The sequence below is a fragment of the Lepidochelys olivacea genome (assembly GCF_965140295.1).
Source record: "Lepidochelys olivacea isolate rLepOli2 genome assembly, chromosome: 6".
NCBI lineage: Eukaryota > Metazoa > Chordata > Testudines > Cheloniidae > Lepidochelys > Lepidochelys olivacea.
In genome coordinates this window covers 24,248,292-24,269,259 of record NC_140416.1, presented here as the reverse complement: position 1 = coordinate 24,269,259, position 20,968 = coordinate 24,248,292, and the positions used below count along the sequence as shown (strand labels likewise).

Here is a 20,968-nt window from a genome sequence, read left to right as displayed (position 1 = left end):
TATTCTATTACGCTTCTGGCTTCATTTTTCCCCCCACCTTTTTATCTATACACTTCCCATCCGTGACCCCACAAAGTCGCGGGATCTTCTGGTCAACCTCCTCCTAGCTTTGGCTAAAACAGCCATTTATAAAACCAGAGAGAGGAGGTTGGCCCATGAAACGTCCTGCGATTGTGGGGCCGTTTTCCGATCCTCAGTACATTCACGTGTCCGGGCGGAGTTCCTCTGGGCGGCGTCCACTGACTCCCTTGAAGCCTTCGAGGAGCGGTGGGCGCTGTCTGGGGTTCTCTGCTCGGTGACCCCGTCCGGTTCCCTCCGTCTGACCCTTTGATTGAGGGGAAGAGCGAGAGACGCCAGCCCCAGCCGTTGCCGCTGTGGATACCATCATTCCTGTCATCTAGGAGGGGTCCTATAATACATGGGTGTCTACCCCCCCCAAACCGCCCACCCCGCAGCCGTGCCCATCTTACCGGGCACTCTCAGGAGAGGGAGGATCGGTGACACTGGGCGCGGCACTGGGTAACTCGAGGGGGTGGAAGACCACGAGTGTCGAGGAAGCCCCCCCGCTCTAGGCCACCAGGTAACTCAGGAGGGTGGAAGACCACGAGTGTCGAGGAAGCCCCCCCGCTCTGGGCCCAGGCTAGCCTGAACACTTCTCCCTCCTGAAGGCTGCTGTGTTATACCTTCTGATTGCGTTGTTTTGTTGCATAGTTGTTTTGTTTCCTTTGGTAATTTTGTAAGCGTTACCAATAAACTTTCTTTCTGTTTCAAAAAAAAAAAAAAACAAAAACCTTCCCTGTTACCTTACTCAGGGAAAAGGGACCTATTTAGCCTGGGGCTAATATATCTGCCTTCTATTACTCTTCTACAGCCATCTGGCCCAACCCTGTCACACTTCCTAATAGTTAATTATTGTTAACTGAAGTGGGGGTAAAAATCAATGAGTATTATTGCTTATGAGTCTGTAAACAGCATTGGATAACTCATTTTATTTTTGTAAAATCTTTAACCATATCCTTTTCTTGTTTCTTGATATTAGAAATTCACATTAGCGTCCTTTGTAGCCTGTTGATATGTTGGATCATTGTTGATTTGATAGATAATTCATGAAAAGTTTCTGTTTTTATCCTCCCGTAAGGTGTCATCACTGGAGCTGTTGTTGGATGTATTTTGGGTGCTGTGGTTATAGCTGCTGTAGTGGGATTCATTTTCTGGAGACGGAGAAGGTAAATCCATGTTAACTGTTACATTCACTTCTGAAAAGAGCACCACATTATTTCACCATTACAATAAAAATAATAATAAATACCTAGCCCTTCTATAATGCTTTTCATAATGAGGCAGAAGCCAGCGCTATTCCTGTTTCATATACTTTAAAAGCAATGTTTTAAAATAAGCTCTATAGATACAAAATATTTATTTATATCACAATAATTCAAAGTAGATCATTCAAACTCACTTAGATGATTTTGTTGTGGAAACAAAGTCTTCATCATGACAGTGTATCACTGAGCCAAATTCTGCTCTGTTCCACTGGTGTAAATTCAGATTTACTTTGATATTTGTGTAATTCAGATCAGAATTAGACTATAGTGCTCCATAGCACATTTGTAATTAGTACTTCAATGTGTTAATGCTGAGCTATTTTTTCAAAGCAGAATAGATCACAGCACATTAAGGTACTGTTAGCATGTGTCAGCAGGGTGCACAGGGACAGTTAGAGTATGGCAAGATAGTGCGGGGTAGGTTTACATCCCAGCTTACTGCAAACTAGATGATTGTGTAGACAAGCCATGAAGATATCTTATATAGGCTTTTTTTTTTTCTCGATTGGCCACACTGGAACCCAACTTGTGGTCTGAGATTTCCTTTCTGGAGCTAATGGCAAGGCTAAGCGGAAAAGATCTAATGGACAAATTTTCAAAAGTTGTCCTGGTAAGTCTGTGAGAAAATACATAGACGCTGTGCTCCTCTAGAAAGCCGAGATGTGCTGAGAGTGTCCCTAATTCCTGAGTCTTTTCCAGACAATCTGAAGTCCATCAAGGCTCTTTTTCTTCTCATGTTACCAGTCAAATAATGCAGAACATACATTCTAAAAGGCTACTAAAAGATAGGGAAGCCTTTTTGGATTTTCCTTTGCCTTCTTGTTTTGGTTCCTGTTCCTTCCCACGAGCTTCCATTTTTGACCAACACTTGCTTCCTAAGTAGAAGATCCAGGAGAGCAGCTTTCTTTGAAGCTGTGAAGATTCTTTTTATTCATACAGCAAGGGTGTAAACACATTGGATAAATGTCTGACTTCTTAAATCATTATGCAGCATTTAGAGTCCTATTTCTAAGGCGTTTTCTACATTGGGATTTTAGCCACTGGTGCATATTCTTAGTGTAGACTCAGCTTGCATTAGTGCAACATGATTTTTACTAATGCGGTTGACCCTGGTTCCAAACTGGGAAAAGCTGAACCAATGTAAACCAGGGATCTGCACTGGTACAGCAACACCAGTGGCTAAGATTGCCATGTAGACAAGGCTTGGATCTGTTTCCTGTTGCTCAACTCCATTAGAACAGACTAACACTTGTCTATTGTTCATTCATGATCATATTTCTTATTAATGATTTTACTGGTTACTGTAAGTGTAGGGCATAAGGGAGCCACAGTTAGGGCTTCTTGCACAAGATCAGATGGTATATGAAAAACTATCATGAAACAGGCACAGAAAGAGCTTCTGCCAGGAATCTCATTTGTGTTTTGCATAAATTCTTCTAATCTCTTCCCACCCCACCCTTTCCCAACAGGAAAGATGGAAAAAATAATGAGCTGCCCTTTTCCCCAATTAGGTGAGTTAAATATTCTTTCAGCCACTATTTTCTGAGTTTACATAATATTGGCAAGACTTGTTCAGAACTTTGATAATTGTGTACTATACAATTTTCTGCGGCAGAGTTCCTGGTATTAAAGCTTTGAACACTTTATTTCCTTATGGAATTCAGAGAACCAAACGTAACCTACTGCAGTCTAAAGATAATTACGTAGAGACTTTCACTGTTGCCAAATGGAATTGAACACCCACTTCCCGTTAAAATTAATGGGAATTAGATGACCATGTCCTTTAGGTGGCTTTGCCTTGTATTCTTATGCATGACAAAATAATCCAGATTACAAAGTGCAATGTGTAGAGTACCTGTCTGCACACTGTGTCTAAGCAAGATTGTCCACTATAGCCTTAATTCTCCCCTGTGACAGGGCTACTTTGTGCTGAGCCACCAGTGCAAAATAGCCTTAAAGCCAGGACAGCTGGATATGGGAGGGTCACCCCAGTATAGGGGGAACCTCAGGTAGTGCAAAGCTGGCATAAAATGGCTCGGACACCATGTAAGAGCAGGCCATCCCAGTGATTCCTAGCAGCCTTTGAGGCCATTGGCAGTCAGTCAAAGTTATACCAAGAGATTGACCCAATACATGACCAATCCAGGGTCAGGGACTTTCAAAGGTGACTTAATGCCACCTTTTCACATCCTCTTTCCTAAATTGCATTGAAACTCCATGGCCATAGTAAAGCATTGGTGCTATATGTTTAGTTGTCCTGCAGTGTAAAATAAAGCTTGTAAGAGTAATATAGTAAAAGTATAACTGTGCTGTGTCTAATCATGTTTTTTTTCTTTTTTCCCCTCCTCAAGACCCAAGAAGTAAGTAAATCACATTTTGTAAACATGAATGACTGCTATTAACTGAATTTACGGTTTATTTAGCTAATAGCAAATACTAATAAATGAATGGCTTTGTTTGTTTTAGATCCAATACAATTAAAGTTGAAAGCTTTGAGTCCTACTTTAAGAAACAGCAAGCTGACTCGAACTGTGGATTTGCTGAAGAGTACGAAGTATGTATTACCCATTGTTATGGAGTTCAGTTAAGTATTTTTACAGTGGGGGAAAAAATAGCTTCTCTTTGGGAAGTAGCCAGGCATTGTTTAGAGGAAAAAGAAAGAGGTGACCACTGTCAGAGACTGGGCATATACAAAGAATATGATTTTTTTACAGTAAAATTATTCATAATTCATGGCACAGGCATGGTAAAAAATAGATAATTCCATGCTCTGGGCACTGCAACCTTGTGGATTCTACTGCCCTGCATTCACAGTTTTAGTTCGCTTTGATTTAGTCCTCTTGGCTAATCAGCGCTCATATTATGGGGGACCCTGTCCCCCTTCTACTCTGACTCCCCCCCAACCCGCAGACTCTTCTCCCCAGTGCAGAGCTCTTAGAAGGGGCATGGTTAGGTCTTTGCCCCTCTCATCCCCTAGGTTCCCTGTTCTCCTATTCTCTGCCTACTTTACCCCTTGTAGGTTCCCCAGTCCTGAATCCCCCTGCCCCCTTTCTCCCCAGCTCACCTGCTCCCTGGCTCCCTTTCCTGTCTCTCTCTTCAGCTCATTGCTGGAGGAGGGGTGGGCAGGATGGAATGCAGAAGGCTTGAACTGATTGCTGTCAAGCAGCCGGCCAGGGCACCAGGCAATGCCATTCTTCCTGCTGAGATGAGGGGGCTTCTCTAGAGTGAGGCATCGGAGCATGGGGTCTGCCAGTGAAGTGTTGAGGTTGGGCATCAGGTCCCAGCAACAGACTAGGGAGAGAGACAAGAAAGGGGGTCAGGGATTGAAGCAGGATGGGATAGAGATGGGGTTGGGGATCGGGCAAGCTGGGGGCAGAGAGGATCAGGAGGTTGAGGCCTGGGGTATCTACAAGGGGGAAGGGTCAAAAGGCAGGTTGTAAGGGATAATGGTGGGTAGGGAAGGAGGCAGCTGATCAAAGTGAAGTAACAAACTGTTAATGCACAGCTGCAAGGTCTATATAAATGGCAAAATTCATGGTTCTGAGATGGTGGTGACCACTGTGGCAGAACCATATCCCTGACAATGAATTCCCATCTGCAACAACCCATTACCTTATCTGCCTTCTATTTGAAATGTAAGAGAGACATATCAGATTTTGTGGCACTAAACCTGTCTGGGGGCATGTATGTAGCAATACTTGAGTTAGCATGTGGCCTTGGGAAAGCCGCTTACCCACTCTGTATCTGTCTCCCCATTTGCAAAAAGGGTGGGTGGGCATAATACTGATATTGCTACCTTACTGGGGTTTATGGTACCTTAAATGGCTTTAGAGCGGTAAGTTGCTGTGCAGATGCTAAATATTGTTTCCCTCACATCCAATAAATATTTTTCTATAAAGTGTATGTAAACTTGAAGGTAACTAGAGAGAACCCCAAACCAGGAAACAAGCCATTTGTCCATGCAGTCACTTATAGAAAGGTATTGAATAGCTCAATTGTCTGCTATTCTACAGAATACTTTTCCCTCCTCCCTGAAGCCATTCACTGGCTTCCTGTCTCTTTCCATATCAAGTTCAAACTCCTTATTTTAACTTATAGGGCACTAGATAGCTCTGCCTTGCCTTCCTTTCAAGTTACGTATCCTCCCACAACTCCTCTATTGCCATATACTCCACCCTGCCCCTCTTTCCTCAATGCCCTCTTCATCATCGTCCTTCTTTCCTCCTCCTTGTCTCGACTCCAAACCAGCTCCACACCACTCCCTGTTCCTAAATCAGGTCCTCTTCCTGTGCACAGGTCCTCACCCTGCACAATTAGCATATGGCCTGACAGCTGTAGTTCATATTCATGACCCCAATTCAGCAAAGAAATGCAAGAAAGCCAATGGGACTTTAAATACATGCTGAATGGTGAGCATATACTTAAGTGCTCTGCTGACTCAGGGCCTGAGCGAACATGCAGTCACTGTTAGTCATGCATATTTTAGAGCAAGTTCAAAAATCAATTTGTGGGACGTACATGTTTATTAATCATCCTCTCCTCCCTATGAGGTTTGCTGCTCTCTCTTTTGCACTCCATTTTAAAAAAGAAGAGTTCATTTTATTACCATTTCTCCAAGGCCTAATTCTTCCACTGCTGTAGGGACATCATGTGTGTTAGCACTGTTGGCATATCCCAATGATTGGCTCTGCCCTGTCTTTAAACTAGTGTCATCACTAAAAAAAATTCTTTATTTTGCTGTAGGAACTGAGGTCAGTGGGCATTCATCAGCCTAAATTTGCAGCTGAACTTACTGAGAACAGAGGAAAAAATAGGTACAATAATGTCTTGCCATGTAAGTCACTTCTTTTGTTTTTGCATGTTGTGTTTCTGGTTGAAAGCTTTGGGTTGGGTTAGTTTTGTAACTGAAGGTTTTCAACAATAGAAGTTGCTCACGTGCTTCCAGGATGGACACTGATGTGAGTTTCAAAATAAATAAACCTGTGATACCCATTGTTTAGATTTCCATAAGCCACAACAATAACAAAACGTAAACAGCTTTCCACCAACACACATCTCGTGTGTCCATTTTGATGGTTCATCCATGATGAAGCTCTACCCAACAAGCTTACAATCTGAAGGGTAAGACTTGAGACAACAGATGGCTATAGACAGTCAGGGGAGTGTAAGGAAACAATGAGACAACGGTGGTCAGCATGGCAGGCAGTGGTCTCTGCACACCAGCAGCCTAACTGCTGTCAAGTTGTTTGTTGGCATCGCAGCAAAGGGGGATTTGAAGGAGGATAATGAGGTGGCTTTGCGGATATTTACGGGGAGCTCCTCCCAAGAATGAGGGGCAGCATGGGAGAAAGCAAGGGGCAGGGCCATTCCTAAGGGGGTGTAGGGCCCGGGACAACTCCCTCTGCCCCACCTCTTAGTCTTCCCCCCTGCTCCGCCCCCGGCCCGCCCCCATTCCACCTCTTCTCCCAGCAATGGACGCAGCCTGGAGGATTAGCAGGGGGCCTGCACTGGCAGCAGGGGTCAGGCCGACTCCACACTCACTGGCAGCGGCGGGAAGTAGAGAAACCTGGCCCCAGCCCACTTCGCTCCTCTGCCAGTTCCCAGCTGCGTCACTCCACTTCCCGTTGCCAGTGAGTGCGGGGGATGGTCCTTTCCCCAACCCCCCACCCCCACTCAAGCAACACGGCTGGGGCTGAGACGGGGGAAGTGGAGTGGGCTGGGGTCGGGTTGCTCCGCTTCCCGCTACCCAGTTCGTGCGGGGGGTGGTCCTTTCCCCAACCCCGCCATCTGAGCGACTCGGTGCGGGGACGGGGGGGGCAGAACGGGCTGGGGCCGAGTCGTTCCGCTTCTTGCTGCTGGCGCCAGGCCCCCTGCTAATCTCCCAGGCCGCTCTGGGCCTGTGGGGCCCTCCAAAGCGGCCCCCTCCAGCTTCTGCCTCCCGGCTCTTCAGGCCTTGAGTGCAGCCCAGACTCTCTGCGGGGGGTCAGGGGAGCTGGTGCTCCGGATGCGTAGGGCACCATAATTGGTAGGGACAGACCTGGGAGAAAGCATTTATATACTTGTGGGTGTAAATTAAAGGACACTAAATTTCATGTTCTGTATTGTTGATGTCATTTGAGCACTGTGCCCTATAAACCCTAGATTTATTCTATTTATTTCATACTTGTTGAAATCTTACAATGCTATCTATGTATTTTATTCTAAATTGGTATATATGTATACTACTGTCTCCTAATGAAATAGCTTATACTTTATCACCCCCTACATGTTCATTCTTCTGTGCTTTAAATTGTATGGCATTCGAAAACTGCCTCTGTTATGCACATGCACACATACTGTATAGTCCATATTAAAAATAATGAGTTTGCTCAATATTCTGAAAATCAATTTTATTTTGCTGAACACTTATCTTTTATAGACATCATTCACTAAATCTATTCTAGATTATAAAACTTTCCTATTTCTGATTCCTATAGTAACATATATTCTAATTTTAAAAATGCATATTGATTTTGAAGCCTTTATTCAGGGCTCCTGTTTTAAACATACATAGTATTTTGCAAAACGTTTAAAATCCTAACAATCACTTTTTTGTTTGCAGATGACATTTCCCGTGTTAAACTTTCGATCCAAACCCATCCAACTGATGATTATATTAATGCAAACTATATGCCTGTAAGTCTACTAAAATCATTTAAAATTAAAAATTGGGTCTGTTTTGTGACAGACTTATTAAGTTATATGAAGCTTTAAAAATTTTGTTCTTATCTGATCATTAAAAATAGTTATGTGGTTTTATTTTTATTTTAGGGATACAACTCCAAGAAAGAATTTATTGCTGCACAAGGCCCCTTACCCAACACTGTGCAAGACTTCTGGCGCATGATTTGGGAAAAAAATATCTATGCTATTGTTATGTTGACAAAATGTGTTGAACAAGGCAGGGTACGTTTTTGTTAAAACTACATTTTCCTTTGAGATGCAATCGGCTAACTCTAAGTAGTAAAAAAATAACACCATTATGTTTATATAGCACCTGTTTATCCTGGGACTCCAAAGTCTTTAAAAATTATAGAACATGCATGAAATTTATTTCATGTACTTTCATGTTCTCATTACTTTTTGTGGGGGAGAGGAGGGGAGTTCAGCATTGTTCAATTGGTTTAGGTATAGTGTGAACTCTTTAGCCTTCTTCTGAAGCATCTGGTAATGGCCCCTGCTGGAAACAAGATACTTGACTAGATGAACCAACAAATCCAATCAATACTGCAAAAAAAAAGAAATGCAGAAGCATCAAAAATGCTAGAAAATACACCCCCAGTCCTCCAATTGGATTCACTCGTGGTTTTGAACACGGGATTGTGGTTCAATTGTGTCTTAGACAGCAAAGTGTAAAGCAATTTTATCCCCTTCTTGAGAACGTTCTGGGTGCTCGGCTAACCACTTCAGACAGAAAATGCCAGAGCTGAAGCTACACAAGCAACCTTAACTTTGCTTCATTTGTATTTTTTGTGTCAACTGTTTTGTACCTCTTTCACCGTACATGTTTAAATGTATTAACTTTCCATTTGGGCCTGATATGCTTCCACTGAAGTCAGTGGCAAAACTCTCAGTGATTGCAGTGAGAGCAGGAGCCAAGTCTTTTGTAAAAATGAAAGGAAAAAAAAGTTAATCTGACTACCTAGCTAATCTCAAAAACAATGAGGAGTCCTTGTGGCACCTTAGAGACTAACAAATTTATTTGGGTGTAAGCTTTCGTGTGCTAGAACCCACTTCATCAGATGCATGAAGAGGAAAATATAGGAGCAGGTATAAATACATGAAAGGATGGGGGTTGCCTTACCAGGTATGAGGTCAGTCTAACAAGATAAATCAATTAACAGCAGGATGCCAAGGGAGGAAAAATAACTTTTGAAGTGGTAATGAGAGAGGCCCATTACAGACAGTTGACAAGAAGGTGTGAGTAACAGTAGGGAGAAATTAGTATTGGGGAAATTAAGTTTAGGTTTTGTAATGACCCAACCACTCCCAGTTTTTATTCAGGCCTAATCTGATGGTATCCAGTTTGCAAATTAATTCTAGTTCTGCAGCTTCACGTTGGAGTCTGTTTTTGAAGTTTTTTTGTTGAAGAATTGCCACTTTTAGGTCTGTTATTGAGTGACCAGAGAGATTGAAGTGTTCTCCTACTGGTTTTTGAATCTTATGATTCCTGATGTCAGATTTGTGTCCATTTATTCTTTTCGTAGAGACTGTCCAGTCTGACAAATGTACATGGCAGAGGGGCATTGCTGGCACATGATGGCATATATCAGAGTGGTAGATGTGCAGGTGAACGAGCCCCGATGGTGTGGCTGATGTGGTTAGGTCCTATGACGGTGTCCCTTGAAAAGCTATGTGGACAGAGTTGGCACCGGGGTTTGTTGCAGGGTTTGATTCCTGGGTTGGTGTTTTTGTTGTGTGGTGTGTAGTTGCTGGTGAGTATTTGGTTCAGGTTGGGGGCCTGTCTGTAAGCGAGGACCTAATCACATCAGCCACACCATCAGGAGTTCTGAGCATCCGTGACTCCTGTTGACTTCAGTGGGAGCTGTGAGTGCTCTGAACCCTTGGAATCAGGCCATCGATATCTAACAGATGACATACATGTGGCCAAATTATAACTGCTTTGGCACAGGATGCGCTCGGAGGGGAAGATGGAGCAAGCTTTCTCCTTCTCTCGCCAACCCTGCTAATTCCCAGTATGTTTGTACAGGAGGCAGCCATAGATCAGCTGCAGGCATTGAAGATCACAAGGGGAGTAACGAGTGTGGCTGGCAGCCCCAGAGAAGGGTGTCTGGGCAGGGCAATAAAGTTACATTAATGATCATTGTAACCCATTGTGTCCATACCACAGAAAAATTGTATACCTCATGACGCTAAAGCATAAGTAAGCAATGAAAATCAGGAATGGAATTGTGTTTTGTATTGCTTTAAGCTTATTGTCATCTAGAATCTTTTATAAGTGAGTAAATTATATTACCTTGTTTGCTGCTTAATTTCCCAAAAGCTAATCATGATTATTATGGTTTACAACTATCTATTGAATGTCCTCAAGTCTAGGATGGACTGTAATTTAGGACTAAAAGGGGAAAATACGCAATTTATCCTTGCATTGCTTTTCCTCTGCCTTGCTTTTTCTTTGCACTCCATAAAAATCTCCTCTGTTACTGTTGTACAGTATAGCTAACATTATCGCTTTCTTTTTAGACAAAATGTGAGGAATATTGGCCAGACAAAGGATCCAACTATTACGATGACATTACTGTAACATTAGTCTCAGAGGATGTCCTTCCAGAATGGACAATAAGAGACTTCACAGTGGAAGACGTGAGTAATTCATTGGGTGTATAAGACTCTAATGTGTTTGTAGAAATATATCTACTGCATCTCTGGAAAGAGAAACTTCACCATCCAAGTCAAATCAGAATGGGGAAAGCAATCACTGCTGCAGACTTCACAACAAAAGTAAAACTTAGCTAAAGGAAAAATATTGTACAGCTTGTTTTAATTTGGGACATGATTGCTCTAGTCTCCTTCCTGCCTAAGATCTGATTAAGGTGTTTCATGCTGTGTATCAGCAATCGGCCTCATGTGGGAGTCAGGGACTGAATGTGCATCTGCTGATTGGACCCATAATTTGACCTTTCAGTGCTCTATTATAGAACCCTCTGATGGGCCTGCTAATGAATTACCAGTGTGGGACCTCATTGACGATTAAGGGATCTCTGCATGAAAATTTGTCTACAGGATCCAGTCACATTATGGGCTCACCAGCAGCAGTGGTGCAGAGCCCATGCTGTGATCCTGCAACCCATGCTGACATGAGGAGGCCGTACTCACACACTAAAGAGACCACAGTATAAAGGCAAAGGCAAAAGAGAAGAATTTCAGTCGTTTATCTGGGCGAAGGGTGTCCTTAGCCATAAAGAGACAATTGAATAATGCATCCTGAAAGTAGTGTACAGTTCACAGGAGGCACCTGTAATAATGCTGAACTAGCCACAATATTTTCCTACCATAATTGTTTTGTGATGTTCTTTTGAGGCCTAATTTCTCATCTTTCAGTGTATGTTCTTTTAGAATAATGCAACTGAAATCCACTCTGTACGCCAGTTCCATTTCACTTCCTGGCCTGACCATGGTGTTCCAGAGACAACAGACCTTCTTATTAACTTTAGACATCTGGTACAGGAAAACATGAGCCACAATCCCCCAGATTCTCCTACTCTGGTGCACTGCAGGTACAGTAATTCCACACTGGCTTCCTTTTAAGAGCACGTTTAATATTAAAGTGTTTCTTTTCAAGCAGTAGAAAAAGCTCAACACCTTTACTATTTATGTATGTGTATTGTCCATCCTGCCAAGTTATATGAAAGGGCCCTTTGCTGTACACCTGAGAAATGCAATAAAACAGTGTGGATGCCAAAATGCATTACCCTACAGTAAACAGTTCATTAAGGGGTTTTGTTGCTGTAGTCCTTTTGGGGGTCTCTCATTGACTGGAAAATTCAGCACCAAAAATTGCCTTATAAAGCACTTTATGTATAATTTTTATGGTTTTTGCGAGCCCAGAAGGAATCATGCAGCCCTACTGACAATGGTAATAAGAACTCCTACAGACTGTAAGGGCCTTGATCCCAATGCCCACTGAAGTCCGTGGAAATCTTCCTAATAATTTCAAAGGCTTTGCATCAGGCCCTGGGTTGTCTATAATTAAGAGAAAATAATAGGTGAAAGGCCGTCATGCTTCTGTCTAACGCATAGTCATTTTACTGCAGTGCTGGTGTTGGCAGGACAGGTACTTTTATTGCAATTGACCGACTGATCCAGCAAATAGAAATGGAGAACACCAGTGATGTGTATGGAGTAGTATATGATCTTCGAATGCATCGACCTTTAATGGTGCAAACAGAGGTAAGGCTAATCTCTTCCATTTAACGTGCCTGAAGATCACTGCATAATAGCTCAAGAAAGGCAGCGTAAATAGACAGCTCAGAAATATGTTCCACTCCAGAGGCTTTCTCCTGTTCTTACCCAACATTTCAAAATTCTGTTTTTGTCAGCTCAACAAAGGAGTGCCCAGCGGGGACCCATGGAAACGCTAAAGGGGTACAGAGTCCCCTGCGATCATCAGCTTTCCACACATCCTGCCCTATCTCTTCCCAGTGAAAGCAGTTGCAGCCATGGACCATAGTAAAACCCATAGAGCTGCCACAAAGGGGATGGGGAGTTGGGAGAAAAGTGATTCCCTGCAGTGAGCTGGGGGAGCCTGAGGGAGCTGAGGGGGAAATTATTCCAGCTGGCAGCACCATTTTGGAGCACTGCTGTTGGGCCTGTGTTACTCCTTTAAAGTTCTCTATAGTTGACTGTCAAGCAGGGAGATCTAGCTCCATCTCTGTGGGGACAGGGAACTCTGCACATACTCCCCCCTTCTCTTGCACAGGTCTGAAGTGAAAGATGGTGACATCACAGGGTATGTCTACACTACGGAATAAGGTTGAATTTATAGAAGTCGTTTTTTTAGAAATCGGTTTTATATATTCGAGTGTGTGTGTCCCCACAGAAAATGCTCTAAGTGCATTAAGTGCATTAACTCGGCGGAGTGCTTCCACAGTACCGAGGCTAGAGTCGACTTCCGGAGCGTTGCACTGTGGGTAGCTATCCCACAGTTCCCGCAGTCTCCGCTGCCCATTGGAATTCTGGGTTGAGATCCCAATGCCTGATGGGGCTAAAACATTGTCGCGGGTGGTTCTGGGTACATATCGTCAGGCCCCCGTTCCCTCCCTCCCTCCGTGAAAGCAAGGGCAGACAATCGTTTCACGCCTTTTTTCCTGAGTTACCTGTGTAGACGCCATACCACGGAAAGCGTGGAGCCCGCTCAGGTAACCGTCACCGTATGTCTCCTGGGTGCTGGCAGACGCGGTACTGCATTGCTACACAGTAGCAGCAACCCCTTGCCTTGTGGCAGCAGACGGTACAGTACGACTGGTAGCCGTCATCGTCATGTCCGAGGTGCTCCTGGCCACGTCGGCTGGGAGCGCCTGGGCAGACATGGGCGCAGGGACTAAATTTGGAGTGACTTGACCAAGTCATTCTCTTTAGTCCTGCAGTCAGTCCTATTGAACCGTCTTATGGTGAGCAGGCAGGCGATACGGACTGTTAGCAGTCCTATTGCACCATCTTCTGCCGAGCAGCCATGAGATGTGGATGGCATGCAGTCCTTCTGCACCGTCTGCTGCCAGCCAAAGATGTAAAAGATAGATGGAGTGCATCAAAACAAGAAATAGACCAGATTTTTTTTGTACTCATTTGCCTCCTCCCCCGTCCAGGGGACTCATTCCTCTAGGTCACACTGCAGTCACTCACAGGGAAGGTGCAGCGAGGTAAATCTAGCCTTGTATCAATCAGAGACCAGACTAACCTCCTTGTTCCAATAAGAACAATAACTTAGGTGCACCATTTCTTATTGGAACCCTCCGTGAAGTCCTGCCTGAAATACTCCTTGATGTAAAGACCCCCCCTTTGTTGATTTTAGCTCCCTGAAGCCAACCCTGTAAGCCATGTCGTCAGTCGCCCCTCCCTCCATCAGAGCAACGGCAGACAATCATTCCGCGCCTTTTTTCTGTGCGGACGCCATACCAAGGCAAGCATGGAGGCCGCTCAGCTCACTTTGGCAATTAGGAGCACATTAAACACCACACGCATTATCCAGCAGTATATGCAGCACCAGAACCTGGCAAAGCGATACCGGGCGAGGAAGCGACATCAGCGTGGTCACGTGAGTGATCAGGACATGGACACAGATTTCTCTGAAAGCATGGGCCCTGCCAATGCATGCATCATGGTGCTAATGGGGCAGGTTCATGCTGTGGAACGCCGATTCTGGGCTCGGGAAACAAGCACAGACTGGTGGGACTGCATAGTGTTGCAGGTCTGGGACGATTCCCAGTGGCTGCAAAACTTTCGCATGCGTAAGGGCACTTTCATGGAACTTTGTGACTTGCTTTCCCCTGCCCTGAAGTGCATGAATACCAAGATGAGAGCAGCCCTCACAGTTGAGAAGCGAGTGGCGATAGCCCTGGGGAAGCTTGCAATGCCGGACAGCTACCGGTCAGTTGGGAATCAATTTGGAGTGGGCAAATCTACTGTTGGGGCTGCTGTGATGCAAGTAGCCCACGCAATCAAAGATCTGCTGATATCAAGGGTAGTGACCCTGGGAAATGTGCAGGTCATAGTGGATGGCTTTGCTGCAATGGGATTCCCTAACTGTGGTGGGGCCATAGATGGAACCCATATCCCTATCTTGGCACCGGAGCACCAAGCCGCCGAGTACATAAACCTCAAGGGGTAGTTTTCAATAGTGCTGCAAGCTCTGGTGGATCACAAGGGACGTTTCACCAACATCAACGTGGGATGGCCGGGAAAGGTACATGACGCTCACATCTTCAGGAACTCTGGTCTGTTTCAAAAGCTGCAGGAAGGGACTTTATTCCCAGACCAGAAAATAACTGTTGGGGATGTTGAAATGCCTATATGTATCCTTGGGGACCCAGCCTACCCCTTAATGCCATGGCTCATGAAGCCGTACACAGGCAGCCTGGACAGTAGTCAGGAGCTGTTCAACTACAGGCTGAGCAAGTGCAGAATGGTGGTAGAATGTGCATTTGGACGTTTAAAGGCGCGCTGGCGCAGTTTACTGACTCGCTTAGACCTCAGCGAAACCAATATTATTACTGCTTGCTGTGTGCTCCACAATATCTGTGAGAGTAAGGGGGAGATGTTTATGGCGGGGTGGGAGGTTGAGGCAAATCGCCTGGCTGCTGGTTACGCGCAGCCAGACACCAGGGCGGTTAGAAGAGCACAGGAGGGCGCGGTACGCATCAGAGAAGCTTTGAAAACCAGTTTCATGACTGGCCAGGCTACGGTGTGAAAGTTCTGTTTGTTTCTCCTTGATGAAACCCCCCACCCCTTGGTTCACTCTACTTCCCTGTAAGCTAACCACCCTCCCTTCCTCCCTTCGATCACTGCTTGCAGAGGCAATAAAGTCATTGTTGCTTCACATTCATGCATTCTTTATTCATTCATCACACAAATAGGGGGATGACTACCAAGGTAGCCCAGGAGGGGTGGTGGAGGAGGGAAGGAAAATGCCACACAGCACTTTAAAAGTTTACAACTTTAAAATGTATTGAATGCCAGCCTTCTTTTTTTTGGGGCAATCCTCTGTGGCGGAGTGGCTCATTGGCCGGTGGCCCCCCTACTGCGTTCTTCGGCGTCTGGGTGTGGAGGCTATGGAACTTGGGGAGGAGGGTGGTTGGTTACACAGGGGCTGTAGTGGCAGTCTGTGCTCCAGCTGCCTTTGCTGCAGCTCAACCATACACTGGGGCATACTGGTTTGGTCCTCCAGCAGCCTCAGCATTGAATCCTGCCTCCTCTCATCACGCTGCTGCCACATTTGAGCTTCAGCCCTCTCTTCAGCCCGCCACCTCTCCTCCTGGTCATTTTGTGCTTTCCTGCACTCTGACATTATTTGCCTCCACGCATTCGTCTGCGCTCTGTCAGTGTGGGAGGACAGCATGAGCTCGGAGAACATTTCATCTCGAGTGCGTTTTTTTTTCTTTCTAATCTTCACTAGCCTCTGGGAAGGAGAAGATCCTGTGATCATTGAAACACATGCAGCTGGTGGAGAAAAAAAAAGGGACAGCGGTATTTAAAAAGACACATTTTATAAAACAGTGGCTACACTCTTTCAGGGTAAACCTTGCTGTTAACATTACATACATAGCACATGTGCTTTCGTTACAAGGTAGCATTTTGCCTCCCCCTACCACGTGGCTACCCCCTCAACCCTCCCCCCTCCCTGTGGCTAACAGCGGGGAACATTTCTGTTTAGCCACAGGCAAACAGCCCAGCAGGAACAGGCTCCTCTGAGTGTCCCCTGAAGAAAAGCACTCTATTTCAACCAGGTGACCATGAATTATATCTCACTCTCCTGAGGATAACACAGAGAGATAAAGAACGGATGTTGTTTGAACGCCAGCAAACATACACTGCAATGCTTTGTTGTACAATGATTCCCGAGTACGTGTTACTGGCCTGGAATGGTAAAGTGTCCTACCATGAAGGACACAATAAGGCTGCCCTCCCCAGAAACCTTTTGCAAAGGCTTTGGGAGTACATCCAGGAGAGCTGCTAATGCCAGGGCAAAGTAATCCTTTCACATGCTTGCTTTTAAACCATGTATAGTATTTTAAAAGGTACACTCACCAGAGGTCCCTTCTCCGCCTGCTGGGTCCAGGAGGCAGCCTTGGGTGGGTTCGGGGGGTACTGGCTCCAGGTCCAGGGTGAGAAACAGTTCTTGGCTGTCGGGAAAACCGGTTTCTCCGCTTGCTTGCTGTGAGCTATCTACAACCTCATCATCATCATCATCTTCTTCTTCATCCCCAAAACCTGCTTCCATGTTGCCTCCATCTCCATTGAAGGAGTCAAACAACACAGCTGGGGTAGTGGTGGCTGAACCCCCTAAAATGGCACGCAGCTCATCATAGAAGCGGCATGTTTGGGGCTCTGACCCGGTGCGGCCGTTCGCCTCTCTGGTTTTCTGGTCGGCTTGCCTCAGCTCCTTCAGTTTCACGCGGCACTGCTTCGGGTCCCTGTTATGGCCTCTGTCCTTCAAGCCCTGGGAGATTTTGACAAAGGTTTTTGCATTTCGAAAACTGGAACGGAGTTCTGATAGCACGGATTCCTCTCCCCAAACAGCGATCAGATCCCATACTTCCCGTTCGGTCCATGCTGGACCTCTTTTGCAATTCTGGGACTCCATCATGGTCACCTCTGCTAATGAGCTCTGCATGGTCACCTGCAGCTTGCCACGCTGGCCAAACAGGAAATGAGATTCAAAAGTTCGCGGTTCTTTTCCTGTCTACCTGGCCAGTGCATCTGAGTTGAGAGCGCTGTCCAGAGCAGTCACAATGGAGCACTCTGGGTTAGCTCCCGGAGGCCAATACCGTCGAATTGTGTCCACAGTACCCCAAATTCGAGCCGGCAAGGCCGATTTAAGCGCTAATCCACTTGTCAGGGGTGGAGTAAGGAAATAGATTTTAAGAGCCCTTTAAGTCGAAATAAAGGGCTTCATCGTGTGGACGGGTGCAGGTTTACATCGATTTAACGCTGCTAAATTCGACCTAAAGTCCTAGTGTAGACCAGGGCACAGACTCTGCTCCTTGGGCAAGGGGGAGGTATTTGGGCTGCCATGTAGTCACTGCCACTGCACTTGGGATCGAGAGGCTCTCTCAGAATTACAAGTGTGCCGCAGCATCTATTTATCAGTTTGTTTATTTTGTGGGTTTGGCAGCACTGTCTGTATAGTCAGTTTCACTGCTTCTCCAGGCTGAATATTCCATGTGGTTTGTGTAGGTCTTTCATATAGCAACAAAGGGGAGTAAAATGTTTAAAATAACCAGGAAAATAGGAATATAAGAAACTACAAAAATTGGCAGGGCGACTCTGGGACAGCTATGGTATCTGAAACTGTACTGGCAGGCACTTAAGGAGTTAATCTGGAGGGCCTCACTCCACCTGGAAATGGTGCTGACTACCTGTGTCCCTTTGAGTTACCTCCAATAAAACACTTCCCTCTGCTGGTACATGTGTCTCTCTCAGCTCCTTGCTCCCATCTGCACCCACATCATGACAGGAACTTTTTTTACTTTGAATAGATTAAGCTTGATGGGGTCGCTTTTTAAAGGAGCAAACAGTTAAAAGACCACTGTCAACTTGATTTTTTTTAAAACCAACTAAAGAGTTCTCTGTCAGATTACTTAAAATTATATAGCATGTTTTCAGTTTCACAAGGGGGGAGGTTGTTAGTCTGTGATTTATATTTAGAAGAGTCTTGGGTCTACCACTCCTGTCCTCTTCCCTTTTTTTCTCTCTACACACTCCTGCCTCTTTATGTTCAATTTCTGCTTTGCTGCTGCTGTAACAAGCAGAAAAGACACCCCACGCCCCCGGGGGCATTGACCATCAATAGAATGATTAATTGAATGACACACACAGTATTGTCAAATAACCATAGCAATTCTTAGGTATTACTTGCAAAAATAGTAGCTATGACCTTTTCAGGTGGAAATATGACTTCTGAAATAATTTTCTGTATGCATTTGCTTCTGCCATTAGCATTAGTTTGTTTAAGCCCCACCATGGGCTTTGTGAGAGGCCATAAGAACTTTGGCATAGCCTAAATCCATGCAGGAAAAAATGCCTCCTACCCCCAGCTTTGCTTCGCAAAGGATATGTGTATCGGCTGTCCCTTGTTCTAATCTCCTTCAAAGGATATGAACCCCTCTTTTCTGGATTGTGAGGCCTTCATTAAGGACCTGATGGTCCTACTGATTCCAAATGTGTGGACTATGTTGAAGTCACTAAGATTCCCTACAGATGCCATGGACTTTTCCATACAGAGTCAGTTGCAGAATTGGGGCCTACATTTGGGGGAAGTAAAATCCTTTCAGAGTATATTTCTGCTTCTAGCCATATCAAAAATGTTACCTTCATCACAACGAGCTGTGGATTTTTGGGGCAACTGTTTTCTGTTACTTATACATGATCTGCAGGAATATTCGGTGCCACAGTGCATCTTGCCCGTGTCTGAAAAGCACATTGTATAGCCATGAACATAATTACCCTCACAATGATGTATTTGCTACAATCTATAATGCCCTTCATTATTTTTTCTTTTTTTCATTAGGACCAGTATGTCTTCCTAAACCAGTGTGTTTTGGACATTATTAAATCCCAAAGAAACAAAAAATCAGACCTTATCTACCAAAACACAACAGCAATGGCAATCTATGAAAATTTTGGACCAACACCGGGTTTTGAGAAGGCAAATGGCTACCACACATAATCAGAGAGGGAAGAAATGTCACTTGGAGGCCATTACTGTCCTGCACAAAGGAAAACAAAATGCACTGTTGTTGTACATTTGTGTGTACAGCGTCTTTTATTATTTTTTCAGTCTTGTATATCTAATTTGAAGATGCCTGTGTAAAAATGTCATTTGGAGTTGTGGGTTAGTATAAAAAGAAGCTGTAAGTTAAAGGAGGAAATTGCTTTATCTTGGGAATTTCACAATACTCGTAGGCGAAACAACATTTGCAGTACAAACAGTGAAGTAAATATTAAAAATAACAAATTACAAAGGCTCTTTTTTAATTACAATTTTGTATGATTTCATATCCAGATACCTGGCTTGTGGGCTGTGGAATATATTTTATAAAAGTCAGGAACATATTTTATCTACTGTACCTGGTTACTTAGTTGATGGATATATGCTTCATTGTGATTTGTCCTTAGTGCTCCTTTTGATTTATAAGGAGTACAAACACCTTCTACAAATGGATGTTGATATTTGGAAATTGTGCCTTTTCTGGTTATTACTCTGTAGGCAAAAATAATCAGAGCCCTATATTTTTGTACTGAGACTTGTAATTAGAATATAGATTTTAACTGTAGTAATATTGCTGGCGAGACGCTCCTAGATTTTGGTAGTGATCTTCCCCTTTTTGTATTCCATCAGAACCTTGAGAGGCCTTATATCACAGTGCCTCAGTCTAGAGCAAAAGGAGGGTAAGGGTTGTATGTCATTCTGAGCTTTAGTGTGTGTGTGTGTGTGTGAGAGAGAGAGGGAGAGAGAGAGAGTTGGGAGAGGGTAAACAACTCCTCCCATTTCTGGCTGATATTTCTGTTTTATAGAGTTTATAAGGATTTATTTAAAGGTGCAATATGTGATTATTGAATAATGATTGCTCTACTTAAAGAGAGCTTTACTCAGGTTGTCTCTTTTTTAATTTTTTTCCCCTAAATATATAAATCTGTGAAAATTTCAGACTGAGAATTCACATGTCAAAGTGCTCCCAAACAGGTTCACTGGCTTTATTCTATTTAGCAAAAGTAAATGCACAAATATCTACTGTATATATCAATTACTAGAATCTGTTGTTGTAGCCTGTCAAAACTGAGATGTGTGTTTTATCTTGGTGCATCTCAAAAATATAATTTAACTGTTTTATAATTGTTTCCAACATGCTGCTGCTGCTATTTTAACTGATCCTTTTTTTAAAAAAAATCTAGATATTCATATTACATGTCAAGGACTAATTTGGATTTATTTTACTGGTACATTAATGTTAAACTTATGAAGGCATTACCAATGAAGGACTTATTTGTTATTTTTAAGGGGTACTGGGTGTTTTGTTTTTCTTCTTTGGATCAGTGCACTGGTTGCATTGTAAAGTATGAAGTTCAGGAACATCCATAAAATAGCTTTTAAAGTCTTATGAAGGTTTAATAGCCAGAGTACCTGGGGTTCTACAGCATTTGAAGGCCAGTTTGTATGACAAAGGTGGCAAAAACTGCTGCAAATTTTGGAAATTATTGTGGCACTACAATGGGTAGCTGGCTGCCCTGTAGAATCCACTGTTGAATGAAAAATCCCAGGCATCCGGCCATCTGTGAATTTAAGTACTGACAACAGTCATTCTTATTCGGTAATGGAAGTGTGTCATTTAAGCAAAACTGGAGGGAGACCCACACCAGTTTGACCG

At 44.1% G+C, this 20,968-nt stretch overlaps 1 protein-coding gene across 1 annotated transcript in view; it reads left to right on the top strand.

Moving 5' to 3' along the window:
* Nucleotides 1-20,470, top strand: part of PTPRJ (protein tyrosine phosphatase receptor type J) — a 137,382-nt gene extending 116,912 nt beyond the window's left edge. The window contains exons 14-23 of the mRNA XM_084630226.1: nucleotides 1,139-1,226; nucleotides 2,795-2,836; nucleotides 3,792-3,879; nucleotides 6,069-6,159; nucleotides 7,927-8,000; nucleotides 8,136-8,270; nucleotides 10,569-10,688; nucleotides 11,442-11,602; nucleotides 12,140-12,275; nucleotides 19,111-20,470. Of these exons, the coding sequence (XP_084486352.1) occupies nucleotides 1,139-1,226; nucleotides 2,795-2,836; nucleotides 3,792-3,879; nucleotides 6,069-6,159; nucleotides 7,927-8,000; nucleotides 8,136-8,270; nucleotides 10,569-10,688; nucleotides 11,442-11,602; nucleotides 12,140-12,275; nucleotides 19,111-19,269 (1,094 nt within the window). The 3' untranslated portion in view covers nucleotides 19,270-20,470. The remainder of the gene's footprint in view (nucleotides 1-1,138; nucleotides 1,227-2,794; nucleotides 2,837-3,791; nucleotides 3,880-6,068; nucleotides 6,160-7,926; nucleotides 8,001-8,135; nucleotides 8,271-10,568; nucleotides 10,689-11,441; nucleotides 11,603-12,139; nucleotides 12,276-19,110) is intronic.
* Nucleotides 20,471-20,968: the final 498 nt, after the last annotated feature.